Genomic DNA, 19,199 nt, shown 5'->3' with positions numbered 1-19,199 from the left:
GTCTTACAGAGCATGTCAATGGATTAGCATCCTTCTGAACCCTTCTTGAGAAATGTAAACAGCACACCTGTTACAGTGGCCACCATTGCATGGCAAATGACTACAGAACCTAAAATGAATCTATACAGATATATATACATACATATATATATATATACTTACATGGGTGTATAAATATATGTGTACATATATTTAATAAAAGTGTGAAGATTTATATTTATACAGCAAACAGTTTACCTGAGTGTCAAAACTTTCAAACTGTAGTATTAATATGGGTAAATGGGAGAATCCTTGGTACTGAGCTGATTAGACCCTGAGGTCTCTGAGGGTGGTGCCTGCTCTGTGATGCAAACCAGGAGTCCTTCGGGGATGTCTGGGTCCAGAGGAGTGAGCTATGGGAAAGGCTAGTTGGGATCAGGGAGACAGCAGCCAAGAGCTAGGACAGGAACCTGGTATGTCTCTAATACCTGGTGTCGAGGCGCGGAGGCAATATATGAGAATGTACGCCAATACGATGCTACCAGGCTCTGGATTTTTTTGGTAAAATAAGAGGGCGCTCCTCAGACTGACTGCACAGAAGCAGTTATGGACTTCAGAATGATCTCTAAGGTCCTTTCCGTGAACCTGGGAAAAGTGGAGGAAGGACTCTAGTATAAATCTGCTTCAGGCGGCCTGGCTACAATCTAGGCTATAGAGAGACAACAAAATACTATTAGAGAGGGTTTTTCATTTTTTAAGGGGTAAAAAGAACATTTGGTTTTGCCCATTCAGGGGCTTCTAAGCCCAGGAAGAGCACCTAAGTAGACTAAGGGTATATTTATTGACAGCTTGCTGCTACAGGCAGAAATTGGGGTAAAAGGTAACAAAAACAGAAAGTAGAAAAAAGGCAGGTCTAGAAGAATGGGCCCCAGGTTTAACTTGAAAGGCCAAATAAATATTTTAGCCTACACTAAAAGGAAAATAGGAAAAGTGTATAAAATACCTACCATTACTGTAGCCACGTTATTTGGAAAAGCCTTTGCAAGGATAGAAGAAGATGCAGTTATTGCTGCAGCAAAACTGATTGCGTCAATTATTCTCACTAGAAAACACATAGCAATAAACACGGGTCCTTCTGGAACTTGGTCCAATACACTAAAAAAAGAATAAGATGACTCTCAAGTGCCAAATTGATTTTGATTTTTTTTTAACTGTACTCACTGAAAACAGTAGTACCTCAACCACAGTTATTAAAATAAATCTCTTTACAAATTTTTTAAGAGTTTCTTTGTTATATTTTTAGTAGGAGGAATCTGAGTCATAATGACAGCCTCATTGCGCTTTTTTACTGATATATTTGATGCCCTAAATAATAATACTAAGTAGGCCTTTTGAAAAATGTAGAGTCACTCTGATAAGAACATATGTAGAAAGCCTTCTTAGTTTTAGGTCTCCCCCCAAACATAAAAAAAACACAGGAAGAGGAAAGCAAAACCAGGAACCTGAGAAAGATTTCTGATGACATTATCTTAACATTTGTATCCTTATGTTCTTCAGCTGATTCTTTAGGTAAGAAATTCACCTTTCTGCTTAAGCCAAAAAGTTTTTGTGACTCAGAAAAGGGAGTTAAGTTTCTGTCTCTCAAGATCACAGGAGTCCTAAAGAACAGATTCAGCAGCCGGCTTAATGGTGATCCCCTAGAGGACTCTTTTCTTAAGATCAATGTCATTCATTCCATTCACTGTATCATTCAACTCCCGTCAACATTAGTCACATGGTATTGACTGATTTACATAAACCATTAACATTTTAAACTGAAGATAAATTATGAAATCTGTTCAAGCTCCCAAACATATCAGAACATGACTTACCCAAAGAGAACTGTAACTCCTCCTGAGACAGACATTCCTGCTACAAACATAAATTTTGCTCCAATATGTACAAGCTATAATAAATGTCAAAGAAAAGTGTAAATTGATGACTGCTACAAGTCTATAGTGACATAAACAAATCCACTGTATCAGGAAACAAAAGATTTGGGGAAGATATGTACAGTTAACAAAACATTATAAGTCTAATGGAATGACAACATGCGTTGCTTACAAACATGGAAGAAGTTAAAAATCAATCAACTTTAAGAATGGAACTGTCAACTGAAGCACGATTCATAAAATATAATGGTGGTTATTTCTGTATCAGTGGAAGTTCTAGACTAGTAAATTAGAATAACTCATTACACAATTTTAAAAAATTAATACTTACATATTTTCCAAATACCAAAGATGCCAGCAAGTTAAACAAAGCATAACATCCAAAGATCATACCAATAACTGTATTGCTGGCTCCTTTCTTTTCAGCCTTTAAAGAAACAGAAAAGAAAACAAAGTTTGAAAGGCAAATTAGCACCAATATAGAAAAATGGAACTATTAGATCAGGGCATCATCTTCTTGTAACCTTTATCTGTAGAGTAATTTCAAAGATTATTATTTTAAAATAAACAGGGTGAGGAAGGAAAGGAAACTATTAAACCTAGTCTCTGACATGAAAGTAATTCACTCACCAAGCCTATAAAAAATGGTTAGCTTTACGATCTTGAGAGAAAAAAGAACAAAGCTGGAGGAATCACACTTTTTGATTTCAAAAATAAGTTACAAAGGTACAGTAATTAAAACAGTGTGTTACTGGCATAAAGACAGACATATAGACCAATGGAACAAAATAGAAAGCTCAGAAATAAACCCACATAAATATGGTCAATTGATCTTCCACAAGTGTGCCAAGGGCACACAATGGGGAAGAGATATTCTCTTCGACAAATGGTGTTGGGAAAACTGGATACCCACATGCAAAAGAATGAAATTGGACCCCTATCTTACACCACTCACAAAATAATCTCAAAGCAAATTAAACATATCTGAAACTGTTACACTTCTGGAAGAAAACAGGGGGTGAGGGCTTCTTGACATTGATCTTGGCAATGATTTCTTGGATTTGACACCAAAATCTTAGGCAACAAAACAAATCAGACAAATGGAACTACATCAAACTAAAAATCTTCACAGCAAAGGAAACAATCAACAGACTGAAAAGGCAACCTACAGAATGGAAGAAAGTATTTGTAAACCACCTCTATATAAGGGGTTAATATCCAAAATATGTAAGAATCTCCTACAACTCAATAGTCCAAAACACCACCACAAAGAACCTGATTTAAAAATGAGCAAAGAACGTGAACAGACATTTCTATAAAAGAGATACAAATGGCCACCAGATATATGAAAAGCTGCTCAAGATCGCCAATCGTCAGGGAAATGCAGATTAAAATCATAATGAGATATCATCTCGCACCAGTTAGGATGGCAACTATTGAAAAAAACAAAAGATAACAAGTGTTGATGAGGATGTGGAGAAATTGGAACCTTATACACTGTTGGTGGGAATGCAGAATAGTGCAGCCACTATGCAAAACAATATGGAGGATCCTGAAAACATTAAAAATAGAACTACCATATAATTCAGCAATCCCTCTTCTGAGTATATATCCAGAAGAATTGAAAGCAGGGTCTCAGATATATTTGCACCCCCCACGTTCACTGCAGTATTATTCGAAATAGCCAAGATGATATAGAAACAACACAAATGTCCATTGATTGATGAATGGATAAAGAAAATGTGGTATACACATAAAATGGAATATTATTCAGCCTCAAAAAGAAGGAAATTTTGGCATTTGCAACAACATGGATGAACCTTGAGGAAATTATGCTAAGCGGAGTAAGCCAGTCATAGAAGAACAAACGCTACATGATTCCATTTATATGAAGTATCTTGGGGCTTCCCTGGTGGCACAGTGGTTGAGAATCTGCCTGCTAATGCAGGGGACACGGGTTCGAGCCCTGGTCTGGGAGGATCCCACATGTCGTGGAGCAACTGGGCCCGTGAGCCACAACTACTGAGCCCGCGCGTCTGGAGCCTGTGCTCCGCAACAAGAGAGGCCACGATAGTGAGAGGCCCGCGCACCGCGATGAAGAGTGGCCCCCCGCTTGCCACAACTAGAGAAAGCCCTCACATAGAAACGAAGACCCAACACAGCAAAAATAAATAAATTAATAAACTCCTACCCCCAACATCTTCTAAAAAAAAAAATGGGCAGAAGACCTAAATAGACATTTTTCCAAAGAAGACATACTGATGGCCAAGAAGCACATGAAAAGCTGCTCAACATCACTAATTATTAGAGAAATGCAAATCAAAACTACAATGAGGTATCACCTCACACCAGTTAGAATGGGCATCATCAGAAAATCTACAAACAACAAATCCTGGAGAGGGTGTGGAGAAAAGGGAACCCTCTTGCACTGTTGGTGGGAATGTAAATTGATTCAGCCACTATGGAGAACAGTATGGAGGTTCCTTAACTAAAAACAGAATTATCGTATGATCCAGCAATCCCACTACTGGGCATATACCCAGAAAAAACGATAGTTCAAAAACACACACGCACCCCAATGTTCATTGCAGCAGTATTTACAATAGCCAGGTCATGAAAGCAACCTAAATGCCCACTGACAGATGAATATATAAAGCCATAAAATGGGACGAAATCAGCTCATTTGTAGAGATGTGGATGGACCTAGAGACTGTCATACAGAGAGAAGTAAGTCAGAAAGAGAAAAACAAATATTATATATTTGTATATTAATGCATATAGGTGGAATCTAGAAAAATGGTACAGATGAACCAGTTTGCAAGGCAGAAATAGAGACACAGATGTAGAGAACAAACGTATGGACACCAAGGGGGGAAAGTGGATGGGGGCATGAACTGTGAGATTGGGATTGACATATATACACTAATATGTATAAAATAGATAACTAATAAGAACCTGCTGTATAATAAATAAATTAAATTAAATTTTTTAAAAAAAGGAGAAACACACAGGAGGAAGGTTTGAGTGCAAATAAATTAAAAAATCACTTTGCCGGTCAAAAAAACTCAAGAACAGGAAGCTCCTTAAGCTGGCACATGAGTCATCCCAAAGACTGTTCAGTGTGGTTCCCTGTTTCTGACACCCACTCTCAACCACCTGACAGTTCAGAGAAGATGAAGTTTCCTTTCCTGACATCAATAACACAGATGAAAGAAGCTCCCCCAGCTCCCAACATTCGCTCTGTTCTCCTGAAACATTTGGAGTAGTTTATTGACCATCAATGATCCCTATTAACATCTGTAGCCTATTCTATCAGTGAGCTCTTAAATTTGCTACAGATGATATAGTATTTATTCTAAATCTACTTCTTTTGAACTTCAAATGCTACTATTAGTTGTGATGTACAAATGAATAGACAAAAGGTTTGAAAACCTTTTTAAAGCCCTGGAACTATGGTAGATCCTTAGATCAGGTTCTAGCTATAACCATGTAAGGGGTTAAAATATGTGTTTAATTTCTTAAAGATAAGATTGGCAACTTGGCATACCATAAAGCACTAAGCCTGAAACACACATCTGTCCTCTCAGGCAGTCAGGAATCATTTACCGAGCACCTTCTATGCATCACGCGTGGTACCCAGGAGCCAGCAGTGAATAGCTATGGTCAGAAGATCCGACTTAGATTCATCCTTCTGCCAGAGCTTCAGCTCTTCCACAAATCACTTTACTCTGAATACAGAAATGCATGTGCATACACACACTCCCTTTAAAATCCGTCCTCAACAACAGCCATAATTCTGTTTCTTTACCTTTTCTCCCTAACTACAATTTTAAGATAAAAATTTACTTTATTGCTTCCCATACAAAGTTATGATCATCATTCAAACCTTGTCTTTTAAAGAAAATGTTCTTCTTATGTTATTATGTCTCTAAATAAACCCTACAGTTCTCAAAGCAGCATACCACAGGAAATCAGATAGGTGAACTCTACTTTTCATGGCTAAACTATAGGCAGGAAAGGTCCCCTCACTCTAGGAAGCACCCCCTACCCCTGAAGTGTGGTCCCTAAGTGCCTGGTGGTGGGAGACAGTGGAGAAGTTGAACCCAGAGCATTGTAGAAACTGCTTGGGCAGGATTTCAGCCCATAATTCTATGAGACTCAGGATTAGCCATTCCCCTTCCATTACTAATCATCACACGAGATAATGGTGTGGAGAAAAGAGAGATCTCACTATGAACGGTGCCTTCATTGGTATCCTAGCAAAAGGTTACACTGTGTGTAGACAGGAACACAGAGTCCACATTTCTACTACACAAAGATCAGGTGGTGTTACGGGGTTCATTGTGTCCCTCAAACTTCTTATGTTGATGTCCTAACTCTCAGTACCTCAGAACGTAACCTTATTTGGAGATATAGTTTTTGCAGGGGTAATCAGTTTAAATGAGGTCGTTAAGGGTGGAGTCTAATCCAATATTACTCATATCTTTGTAAAAAGGGGAAATTTCTTCACAGAGACACGTGTAGAGGGAAGATGGTATGAAAGGACACACGGAGAAGTTGGCCATCTACAAGCCAGAGAGAGAGAGGTCTGGGACAGATCTTCCCCTCACGGCCCTCAGAAGGAACCAGCCTTGCCAATGACACCTTGATTTTGGACTTCTAGCCACCAGAGCTGTGAGACCATAGATTTCTGTTGTCCCCAGTCTGTGGTACTTTGTTACAACAGCCCTAGTAACATAAAACAGGTACCTTGAAGGGAAGGTATCAACAAAGGGGTGAATTAAGATGTACAAAGAACATTCATCGGTCAAGTCACATCCATGTTCTTTGCTTAATAGCTCTGAAAGGTATTTAATTCTAGAGTCTGGCAGAAAATATATAATAGTCACAGCAACTAACATTTATTGAACCCTCACTATGAGCCACGCTGTTCTATATGGTTTCTAACAACAATTAAATAAGGGATGTATTTTTAGCTGGCCCCATTTTACAGATGAGAACACAGACTTGCAAAAGTTACTTGTGTCATGGTCCCAGCAGTCATGTCAGCTTCCATCTTGCACGGGTTCCCACATTCTCTGTGGAAGCAGGATGGTGACTTAGGATGTCCTAGAATCACATACCACAGCAGTAACTGAATACCACTTTTGGCATGCGGATCCTGCTTCACATTAGGACAGCAAGAACAGCTATTAAAAGCAACTTCTAGTTCCCTTATAATCCTCTGCCAAAGAAGGAGGGGGCCACAAAAAGGATGAGTAGAAATAAGAATCCTGTGCCAGAAATTAAGAAGAAGGGCCTTGGGCTTCCCTGGTGGCGCAGTGGTTGAGAGTCCGCCTGCCGATGCAGGGGACATGGGTTCGTGCCCCGGTCCGGGAAGATCCCACATGCCGTGGAGTGGCTGGGCCCGTGAGCCATGGCCGCTGAGCCTGTGCGTCCGGAGCCTGTGCTCCGCAACGGGTGAGGCCACAACAGTGAGAGGCCCGCGTACCGCAAAAAAAAAAAAAAAGAAGAAGAAGGGCCTTGCTCTCCCTTGACCTAGTTGGCTCTAGCTAATAGGAAGGTTAACAGAATACGAAGGAGAAAGAGCAAGTTTTGACAGTGCATTTGTCAACCCTAAGGCTGTTATTAAAAATGAAAAAGAGCCCACTCTTCAAATCTACACCTATTAAAGTTAGAATGCTCTCTCCCCTGCCTCTTGGACGCAATAAACTAAATCAAAAACTTTGAGAAAGAAAAAACAAAAAAGGCACACAGCAACAGCCTCCTTTTCCTTTGTCTGTACTCCACTAAGAGGAATCTAACACTAGGTGCCCTTGCTGAGTTCCAGCTGAACCGGGAAATACCCTTCTAACTTGATGGCCCACTTACTCCCATTCTTCTCCATCGTAATTCTACAGGCTCCATCCATCACTATTTTTTTCCAAAACCGATATCTACTCAGTCTACTTACTCTGTCTTGCCCAAGCACCTCTGATGACTTCTTACTGACTACATCTTTGGCCTGCATGGAAGGACCCTTGCATTCGAGCACCAACCTGCCTTCCCAGATCCTCTGCTCCCATCGGACCTAACTGAACCCCAGGCCTAAGCCCCACCTTCGTCCGTGCTTCCCTAAGAACACGCTATTTACTTTGCTAATCTCGTGACTATCCCCTGCGGGTTTCTAACCTAGAACACCTCTTTGACTCATCTTAGGGTTATTCCGCCAAGCCCCTTTCAGTATTACTCCTTCTCTCCCTCCCTTCCACACCAGCCAGCCTCTCCCGTGGCAAAATTAACCATTCCCTTCCCTAGAGTCTCCTAACATTTTGGACATCCTCTTCAAGGAGATCCAAATACTCTGCAACTTTTTTTTTTTTTTGCGGTATGCGGGCCTCTCACTGTTGTGGCCTCTCCCGTTGCGGAGCACAGGCTCCGGACGCGCAGGCTCAGCGGTCATGGCTCACCGGCCCAGCCGCCCCGCAGCACGTGGGATCCTCCCGGACCAGGGCACGAACCCGTGTCCCCTGCATCAGCAGGCGGACTCTCAACCACTGCGCCACCAGGAAAGCCCCTCTGCAACTTTTTGTTGTCATACTTTTTCACTCCCAATGGACAGACGAGAGAGGGACATTTTCCTCATCTTTTTTCCGGCCCTAACACATCCAACGCCTAGCACACTCTAGGGTGGGAAGTCGTTAAACCTCCCATTCCCGTTCAGTAAACGGAATTGAACTGGGCCAGTCACTTAACTTCGGAATCTGTTTCTTCATTTGCAACATTATGAGATTCTGGCTATTCTGCCTATCTTATGGAGTTGCTATGGAAACCAAATGGGATAATGTGTGGGAAAGTACACTGAAAACTAAAAAGCACTTATGGCTACAGAGCTGTACTGCTCCTTTAGCAGAGAAGCCATGTTTCTCGTCTTTTGTAGCACACAGAAGGAAGGACCACATGTTATCAAAGAAGTCAGAGGACTGGGAGGGGACCGTGCATCATGAGGCTTTGGCAAAGAGCATGAAGCAAAACACATGGGCAGGTTATCTCCACTCAGCCAAGTCAGTACCATTCCTTCCATACTATACCTCACCAACCTCCAGATTCCAGGTGGATTCTCTAGGGGTTATTCCTTCGAGTCTGTGCCATTATCCATAGACCCTAACACCACATAAAACACTATGATTAGAAGGACCTAATCAATACTAATCAGAATTCCTCCTTGGCACAAACACTGCCACTACATTCCATATGAAATTCAAGTCAGAAAAGGGCATTTAGTGGACCATGCCTTCCTAATTCCAAAATATTAATAAACCCAAACTCCAGGAAACACTGTCTTCACGTAGATCTTTTGCAATAACGTTAAAATCTCAGTTATTCAGTGCACTTCCTTTTTTTTTTTTTTTTCAGTTGCAGAAACCAAACACATGAATCAGACTACATGGTAAGCAAAGTAATCCTCAGAAGGTCAATTATACTTAGGTGAATTACTTCCCAAGATGATGTTATTTTTACTGAATTTTTTTTTTCTGGTATCAAATATTCTCTAAGAAGTCTTCTGTTGGCTGAAGTTCTATACATCGTCTTTGCCATATGCAGATTTTTACATCCCCCAAATGAAATATTTCAAAGGCTTTTTAAAAGCACTAATAGTTCATAAGGATATAAAAATGTCTTACCTCTTTGGGGAAAAAAGGTCCAAGGATAGAATAGCACATCATGGAACCTAAGTTAATGGAAGCTGCTGATATCAGTACAAAAATCTGTTCTCTTGAAAGCTGCCTGGATGTCTCCCTTGCACCTCCTGGAGGGCCATCACCTTGAAGGCAAACATGCTGTAATTACAGACATGTAATTGGGGCTACTGATCAAAGTACAGAAATGTCACTTCTGTGCACAGAAATGCACTCAAGATAACATTTGCTGAGCTAAGGGCTATTTTGAATACAGCACATTTGATCAAATGTAACACAATCCCTGTATATCACCGCAATTTTCAAAATATATCACTTTCATTTACATACTATTCCCTATTAGGATTTCAGTGCACAATTTATCAAACCATCTGCTTTGTTTTGCCTTCACCATAAGGTCTATTTCTTTCACCTTTAATAGATTCCTTCAAGAAGGATGAGGCCACAGGGTGCTCTCCAGAGTACTGTTCTCTGAAGTATAGTGTGCTTTCTCAAGTTACTAGCTTCATATGCTACATGGACTCAATCACATTTTAAGCATGTCATGTTAGCGGTTTATTAAGAGGGTACTATTGAAGTCAAGTGAAGTGTAAGTAGGAGAAAATAAGCTAAATCATTCAACTGGAGAATTAATACTTACAATGGCAGCTCCTGGAAAGACAAGTGCCATGAATCTGTAAATCAGTGTTTTACAATAATTACAGGTCTTCTGCATCAATTAATTTAATACTTATTCCCAGGGCTAAATTTCCATTTAATTTAAAGACACGAGGTCATTTACTCAGTTCCAAACATCCAGTAAATCTATTTGCTATTTTTAAATTAAATGGTTTTGAGATAAAAGAAATTTAAGTAAGAAAAGTATATTTGAATTGCTCTATTTTTTCAGAGGTTGCCATTGTTGTCTAGAAAAAGAAATCTGTGCAACAGGAGGAAGTCTTAAGACTTAAAAATTTTGGTAGTGGATGAGGAAGGGAACTGAGAGAAAGTTAAAGGGGCGAGAGGGACAACAGTGGGGCTCGTTTTCGTTTGTCTAACAGGCACACTTATTTGAATGCATTCTTAAACACATAGTACTTAAAAGTAGAGCTACAGAGAGAAAGTCATTAGAGGCCACATCCGCACCACCCCAGTGCGCAAACTTTAACCCTTTCCAGAGAGAAAAAACACGCTGACCCGAGCCCCACTGCCAGGCCCCTCCTTTTCGAATCTCTCGCAAACAAAGCACGCTAAAGCTAATTGAATTGCTGTTAAAGAGACACGACCCAAGCCACAGAGGTACATCCGGCCTCGCTGCTCTCTGTAACCTCCTGGGGGGCGTGGGCCTTCGGGGTCCCCCGACGAGTCCATGGGCAGTGCGCGGACTCCTGCGCCGCAGCTCCCGGGTCCAAGCCCGCACCCTCGGACTCGACCTTGAACGAGCGGAAAGGCGGGCGGCGATTGCTCAGCCGGGCCCAGGCATCCCAGATTCCCTACGGGAAGCGCCCCCGGGAGTTCCACGCGGCCCTAGAGGATAGGGAGGAGCTCCGGGAGGGGGGGCGAGGGCGGGCGGAGGGCGGAGCAAGGAATTTTTTTTTAAGGCATAGGCTATTTATGTCCACCACTTAGGATGTGCTGTACTTTTTCTCTCTGTATGAGAGGAAAAAAAAAAAAAAAAAAAGATGAGTCTATATTTCATATAGTTGAACCCCCTACCTTAAAATGAGTAAAATTTAGGAATACTAAGAGTAAGAAAGGAAGCTAGGTAGACACAAAAAAGATAGGGAACACCTAAACTTAAAAACACAAATGTGAATTAGAAAATTAGGTTCATAACGACCCCTTTTTTTTTAAGTGAAAGCAAGTTTATTTAGAGAGATACACATTCCATAGGCAGAATGCAGTCCGTCTCAGAAGGCAAGAGCAGCCCAGATTTTTTATTTAAAGTGTGTTATTCTTCGTAGTGGGTAAACGATGTGGTGTTTGTAATCACTGAAGCCAGACATTAGTAACCTGGCAATGAATTAATTGATGTGAAGTACCCGGATTAGAAAAATATTTGCGGGAATGCTGAAGACGCATGGCGGAGTGGATGGGAGTATCCCCCTGGAGGCAGAGGCTTGAGGTTCAGTTCAAGGCACTAGTCGGCCCTCTGTATCCTGCTTCTGCACTTCTCGAATTCAACCAAGGAGGGAGGGGACTGAAAATATGTTTTTTAATTTTTTTGGAAATTTCCAAAATCAAAACTTGAATTTGCCAAGCAGTAGCAACGATTTACATATCATTTAAATTCTGTTTACAACTATTTATACATCGTTTACACTGTATTGGGTATTATAAGTAATCTAGAAATGATTTAAAGCAAATGGAAGGGTGTGCTGTAAGATATATGCAAATTCTATGCCATTTTGTATAAGGGACTTGAGCATATGCACTGGGGAACCGATACCCTCTGATACCAAGGGATGACTGTACTAGCTGTATGTGACTTTGGACCACAGGTCAGTTTCTCCTTCTGTGTGACTGGGATTATAATGCCTATCTTGTAAGATGGCTGTGAGCACTGGTGATAAACTATGTGAAGGGCTTGGCACTCGAACATGACGGCTGCTATGTTACTCTCACCCTCACAATTTTCTGGCACAAAAAAATAAGAGGCTTCACTTATCTTCAACTTATTTACTATTTGGGAAGGGTTAATGTTTGAAGACTGGGAAATTCTTATTTTGGGGCCAAGGTAAAATAAAGTAACTCAAGACCATTGAGTTACTACCTAGTGCCAAGCATTGCAAGTTCAAAGATAAGTGAGCCCCATCCAGCCTCTGCCCCTAAGTAGCATACATACCTCCTTCTAGCAGATAAAACAGACACTGATTAACAATTTATTATAATGCAATGAGTTCTATAAGAGAAACATATTGGAAGAACTGTTTACTTTGGCTAAATGAGTCCAGGCTGGCTTCCTGAGGAAGTGATGTTACAGTGGGTCTTGAAGATTATGTAAAAATTCCTGGGTGAGCAGGCAGGTTAGAAGAGCTTTTAGAGCCATTCTAAACAGGATTAGCTCTAGCAAAGGTTCCTTGAAGCGGCCTCCAGAATCTTTATGATCTAATCCCTGCCTGTTTCCCCAATCTTATTTTATTCTGCATTCTCGCTCCAGTCTAACATCAAGTCATAGAGGAGAATTTTTTTGAATTACTTCTTTAATGACTACACCCCCTTTTTTATTTTCTCTTTCTGGATTGCTCTTTATGTAGCTATTGGGTGGCTAGACTATTGGGTCCTCTTACTTATTACTCTTTTTCTCTTCTACTTTTCATCTCTTTCTCTCTTTGCTTCATCTTATTGGAAGTTTCCTTAACTTTATGTTCCAATCCTTCAACTGAATTTTTCATTTCTGTTGTCATGTATTTCCCTCTATCCCCATTCCCATTCCCTCCCCATCAGCAATCCTTCTTGCATGTTTAATACAAATTTTTTGTTTTTATATATTTTAATAAAATGCATGTTCTTGTTTTGCATCCATCTACTTTTTTTTTTTTTTTTTTTTTGCGGTATGCGGGCCTCTCACTGCTGTGGCCCCTCCCGTTGCGGAGCACAGGCTCCGGACGCGCATGCTCAGCGGCCGTGGCTCACGGGCCCAGCCGCTCCGCGGCATGTGGAATGCTCCTGGACCGGGGCACGAACCCGCATCCCCTGCATCGGCAGACGGACTCTCAACCACTGCTCCACCAGGAAAGCCCACATCCATCTACTTTTAATTTACAATAAGATTTTGTGGTACACATATTCATACTCCTATCTTCCTCTCACATCTAACCTCTCTTTCCCATCCTCCTTCCAGATCCTTAGTGTTTCGGTCGAAAGTATTATCTCATTCGTCTTCTGTGGCTGCTATAACAAATAACCACAAATTTGGAGCTTAAAATAAGCTGCAGTTCTGCAGACCAGCAGTTCAACATCAATTTCACTGAGCCAAAATCCAAAATGATCTCTTCATCTCAAGATCTTTAACTTAATCACCCTTTTTTTCAAATAAGGTAACATTTATAACTTGCAGGGATTAGGATATGGACATATCTTTGGGATCAATTATCAGCCTACCACAATCATCTATTCATATTTTTATATGTTCATGTAGACATATATACACATGTGAAACATTTTTTCTTTACAAACTAAAATGGAATATCGTCTCTGTTTAAATGTCACTTCCTCAGAGTTCATTCTTACCCCATATCAAAACACAGACCCATAACCTTTTTTTTTTAACATCTTTATTATAGTATAATTGCTTTACAATGTGTGTTAGTTTCTGCCATATAACAAAGTGAATCAGCTATTCATATACATACATATATCCCCATATCCCCTCCCCCTTGTGTCTCCCTCCCACCCTCCCTATCCTACCCTTCATTTTCTGCTTAAATGAGCAAAAGTTGTTTCTTTTAATAGCAACAGGGAACCCTGATTGCTACAAATGCTAGGAAGAAAAATAAAGAAGGATGAAGGGACATTTGCATTTGTTTCTCATACCATTTGCATTTGTTTCTCATACCATTTAATTTCTGCATATATATATATATATATATATATATATATTTGTTATGTCTCCCCAGTTAACTTTCTCATTTGTCATTTCTGATTGTGAAATACCTCTATCATTAGTAATAGTTTGGAAATATATTTTATCTAATATTAACATAGTCACTACAGCCTTTTTGTTTATTGGTTGCATGGTATATCTTTTCTCATTCTTTTACTCTTAAACTATTTAAAAATGCATCTCTTCCAGTTTCAAGATTGGTTCAAGATGGAAGAATAGGACATGTGCTCACTCTGTCTTGTGAGAGCACCGGAACCACAACTAACTGCTGAACAATCAACAACAGGAAGACACTGGAACTCACCAAAAAAGATACCCCACATCCAAAGACAAAGGAGAAGCCACAGTGAGATGGTAGGAGGAGCGCAATCACAATAAAATAAAATCCCATAACTGCTGGGTGGGTGACTTACAAACTGGAGAACACTTATACCACAGAAGTCTACCCACTGGAGTGAAGGTTCTGAGCCCCACGTCTGGTTTCCCAACCTGGGGGTCCGGCAACGGGAGGAGGAATTCCTAGAGAATCAGATTTTGAAGTCTAGTGGGATTTCATTGCAGGACTTTGACAGGACTGGGGGAAACAGAGACTCCACTCTTGGAAGGCACACACAAAGTAGTGTGTGCATCGGGACCCAGGGGAAGGAGCAGTGACCCCGGGGAGACGGAACCAGACCTACCTGCTAGTGTTGGAGGGTCTCCTGCAGAGGCGGGGGGTGGCTGTGGCTCACTGTGAGGACAAGGACATTGATAGCAGGAGCTCTGGGAAGTACACCTTGGCGTGAGCCCTCTCAGAGCCCACCATTAGCCCCACCAAAGAGCTGGGTAGGCTCCAGTGTTGGGTCGCCTCAGGCCAAACAACCAACAGGGAGGGAACCCAGCCCCACCCATCAGCTGACAAGTGGATTAAAGTTTTACTGAGCTCTGCCCACCAGATCAACACACAGCTCTACCCACCACCAGTCCTTCCCATCAGGAAGCTTGCACAAGCCTCTGAGATAGCCTCATCCACCAGAGGGCAGACAGCAAAAGCAAGAAGAACTATAATTCTGCAGCCTGTGGATCAAAAACCACATTCACAGGAAGACAGACAAGAAGAAAAGGCAGAGGACTTTGTATCAGATGAAGGAACAAGATAAAAACCCAGAAAAACAACTAAATGAAGTGGAGATACGCAATCTTCCAGAAAAAGAATTCAGAATAATGATAGTGAAGATGATCCATGACCTCAGAAAAAGAATGGAGGCAAAGATCGAGAAGATGCAAAAAATGTTTAACAAAGACCTAGAAGAATTAAAGAACAAACAAACAGAGATGAACTATACAATAACTGAAATGAAAAATACACTAGAAAGAATCAATAGCAGAATAACTGAGGCAGAAGAATGGATAAGTGATCTGGAAGACAGAACGGTGGAATTCACTGCTGCGGAACAGAATAAAGAAAATAGAATGAAAAGAAATGAAGACAGCCTAAGAGACCTCTGGGACAACATTAAATGCAACAAGATTTGCATTAGAGGGGTCCCAGAAGGAGAAGAGAGAGAGAAAGGAACCGAGAAAATATTTGAAGAGATTATAGTCAAAAACTTCCCTAACATGGGAAAGGAAATAGCCACCCAAGTCCAGAAAGTGCAGAGAGTCCCAGGCAGGATAAACCCAAGGATAAACATGCCGAGACACATAGTAATCAAATTGACAAAAATTAAAGACAAAGAAAAAGTATTAAAAGCAACAAGGGACAAATGACAAATAACATACAAGGGAACTCCCATAGGGTTAACAGCTGATTTCTCAGCAGAAACTCTACAAGCCAGAAGGGAGTGGCACAATATACTTAAGGTGATGAAAGGGAAGAACCTACAACCAAGATTACTCTACCCGGCAAGGATCTCATTCAGATTCCATGGAGAAATCAAAAGCTTTACACAGAAGCAAAAGCTAAGAGAATTCTGCACCACCAAACCACCTCTACAACAAATGCTAAAGGAACTTCTCTAAGTGAGAAACACAAGAGAAGAAAAGGACCTGCAAAACAAACCTATAATTATTAAGAAAATGGTTATAGGAACATACATATTGATAATTACCTTAAATGTGAATGGATTAAATGCTCCAACCAAAAGACAGGCTCATTGAAAGGATACAAAAACAAGACCCATATATATGCTGTCTACAAGAGACCCACTTCAGACCTAGGGACACATACAGACTGAAAGTGAGAGGATGGAAAAAGATATTCCATGCAAATGGAAATCAGAAGAAAGCTGGAGTAGCAATACTCATATCAGATAAAATAGACTTTAAAATAAAAAAGGTTACAATTATAAATATATATGCACCCAACATAGGAGCACCTCAATACACAAGGCAAATGCTAACAGCTATAAAAGAGAAAATCGACAGTAACACAATAATAGTGGGGGACTTTAACACCTCACTTACACCAATGGACAGATCATCCAGACAGAAATTTAATAAGGAAACACAAGCTTTAAATGACACAATAGACCAGATAGATTTAATTGATATTTATAGGACATTCCATCCAAAACCAGCAGATTACACTTTCTTTTCAAGTGCACATGGAACATTCTCCAGGATAGAACACATCTTGGGTCACAAACAAAGCCTCAGTAAATTTAGGAAAATTGAAATCATATCAAGCATCTGTTCTGACCACAACGCTATGAGATTAGAAATCAATTACAGGGAAAAAAGTGTAAAAAACACAAACATATGGAGGCTAAACAATATGTTACTAAATAACCAAGAGATCACTGAAGAAATCAAAAAGTAAATAAAAAAAATACCTAGAGACAAATGACAAAGAAAACATGACAATCCAAACCTATGGGATGGAGCAAAAGCAGTTCTAAGAGGGAAGTTTATAGCAATACAAGCCTACCTCAAGAAACAAGAAAAATCTGAAATAAACAATCTAACCTTACACCTAAGGGAACTAGAGAAAGAAGAACAAACAAAACCCAGAGTTAGCAGAAGGAAAGAAATCATAAAGATCAAAGCAGACATAAATGAAATAGAAACAAAGAAAACAATAGCAAAGATCAATAAAACTAAAAGCTGGTTCTTTGAGAAGACAAACAAAAGTGATAAACCTTTAGCCAGACTCATCAAGAAAAAGAGGGAAAGGACTCAAATCAATAAAATTAGAGTGAAAAAGGAGAAGTTACTACGGACACCGCAGAAATACAAAGCATCCAAAGAGACTACTACAAGCAATTCTATGCCAATAAAATGGACAACCTGGAAGAAATGGACAAATTCTTAGAAAGATATAACCTTCCAAGACTGAACAAGGAAGACATAGGGAATATGAACAGACCAATCACAAGTAATGAAATTGAAACTGTGATTAAAAATCTTCCAACAAACAAACACCCAGGACCAGATGGCTTCATAGGCGAATTCTATCAAACATTTAGAGAAGAGCTAACACCTATCCTTCTCAAACTCTTCCAAAAAACTGCAGAGGAAGGAACACTCCCAAACTCATTCTATGAGGTCACCATCACCCTGATACCAAAACATGATAAGGATACTACAAAAAAAAGAAAATTACAAACGAATATCACTGAGGAGTATAGATGTAAAAATCCTCAACAAAATACTAGCAGACAGAATCCAACAACACATTAAAAGGATCATACACCATGATCAAGTAGGATTTATCCCAGGGATGCAAGGATTCTTCAATATACGCAAATCAATCAATGTGATACACCATATTAACAAATTGAAGGATAAAAACTATTTGATAATCTCAATAGATGCAGAAAAGTTTTTGAAAAAATTCCACACCCATTTATGATAAAAGCTCTCCAGAAAGTAGGCATAGAGGGAACCTACCTCAATATAATAAAGGCTATATATGACAAACCCACAGCCAACATCATTCTCAATGGAGAAAACCTGAAACCATTTCCACTAAGATCAGGAACAAGATAAGGTTGCCCACTCTCACCACTATTATTCAACATAGTTTTGGAAGGTTTAGACACAGCAATCAGAGAAGAAAAAGAAATAAAAGGAATCCAAATCAGAACAGAAGAAGTACAGCTCTCACTGTTTGCAGATAACATGATACTATACACAGAGAATCGTAAAGAAGTCAGAAAACTACCAGAGCTAATCAATGAATTTGGTAAAGTTGCAGGATACAAAATTAATGCACAGATATCTCTTGCATTCCTATACACTAATAATAAAAAATATGAAAGAGAAATTAAGGAAACACTCCCATTTACCATTGCAACAAAAAGAATAAAATACCTAGGAATAAACCTACCTAGGGAGACAAAAGACCTGTATGCAGAAAACTATAAGACACTGATGAAAGAAATTAAAGATGATACCAGCAGATGGAGAGATATACCGTGTTCTTGGATTGGAAGAATCAATATTGTGAAAATGACTATACTACCCAAAGCAATCTACAGATTCAATACAATCCCTATCAAATTACCAATGGCATTTTTTACAGAACTAGAACAAAATATCTTAAAATTTGTATAGAGGCACAAAAGACCCCGAATAGCCAAAGCAGTCTTGAGGGAAAAAAACGGAGCTAGAGGAATCAGACTCCCTGACTTCAGACTATACTACAAAGCTACAGTAATCATGACAATATGGTACTGGCACAAAACCAGAAATATAGATCAATGGAACAGGATAGAAAGCCCAGAGATAAACCCACGCACCTATGGTCAAGTAATCTATGACAAAAGAGGCAAGGATATACAATGGAGAAAAGACAGTCTCTTCAATAAGTGGTGCTGGGAAAACTGGACAGCTACATGTAAAAGAATGAAATTAGAACACTCCCTAACACCATACACAAAATTAAACTCAAAGTGGATTAGAGACCTAAATGTAAGACTGGACACTATGAAACTCTTAGAGGAAAACATAGGAAGAACACTCTTTGACATAAATCACAGCAAGATCTTTTTTGATCTACCTCCTAGAGTAATGGAAATAAAAACAAAAATAAACAAATGGGAC

The 19,199-nt window shown here is 39.9% G+C and overlaps 1 protein-coding gene across 5 annotated transcripts in view; it reads right to left on the bottom strand.

Moving 5' to 3' along the window:
* The window catches only part of SLC18B1 (solute carrier family 18 member B1), a 42,646-nt gene that overhangs the window by 17,315 nt on the left and 6,132 nt on the right, over positions 1 to 19,199 (bottom strand). The window contains exons 1-5 of one of the 5 annotated variants that reach the window (XM_033406964.2): positions 10,897 to 11,127; positions 9,575 to 9,714; positions 2,242 to 2,337; positions 1,851 to 1,924; positions 987 to 1,134 (exon numbers count right to left, since the gene is read on the bottom strand). In XM_033406964.2, coding sequence (XP_033262855.1) covers positions 987 to 1,134; positions 1,851 to 1,924; positions 2,242 to 2,337; positions 9,575 to 9,714; positions 10,897 to 10,939 — 501 coding nt within the window. In that variant the 5' untranslated portion in view covers positions 10,940 to 11,127. Of the gene's footprint in view, positions 1 to 986; positions 1,135 to 1,850; positions 1,925 to 2,241; positions 2,338 to 9,574; positions 9,715 to 10,001; positions 11,128 to 19,199 lie in introns of those variants that run through there. The other 4 variants (XM_004263812.4, XM_033406969.2, XM_049695623.1 and 1 more) reach the window with 4 other exon arrangements.

Source organism: Orcinus orca, chromosome 12, assembly GCF_937001465.1.
Source record: "Orcinus orca chromosome 12, mOrcOrc1.1, whole genome shotgun sequence".
Lineage (NCBI taxonomy): Eukaryota > Metazoa > Chordata > Mammalia > Artiodactyla > Delphinidae > Orcinus > Orcinus orca.
This window is presented reverse-complemented; position numbering and strand designations above follow the sequence as displayed.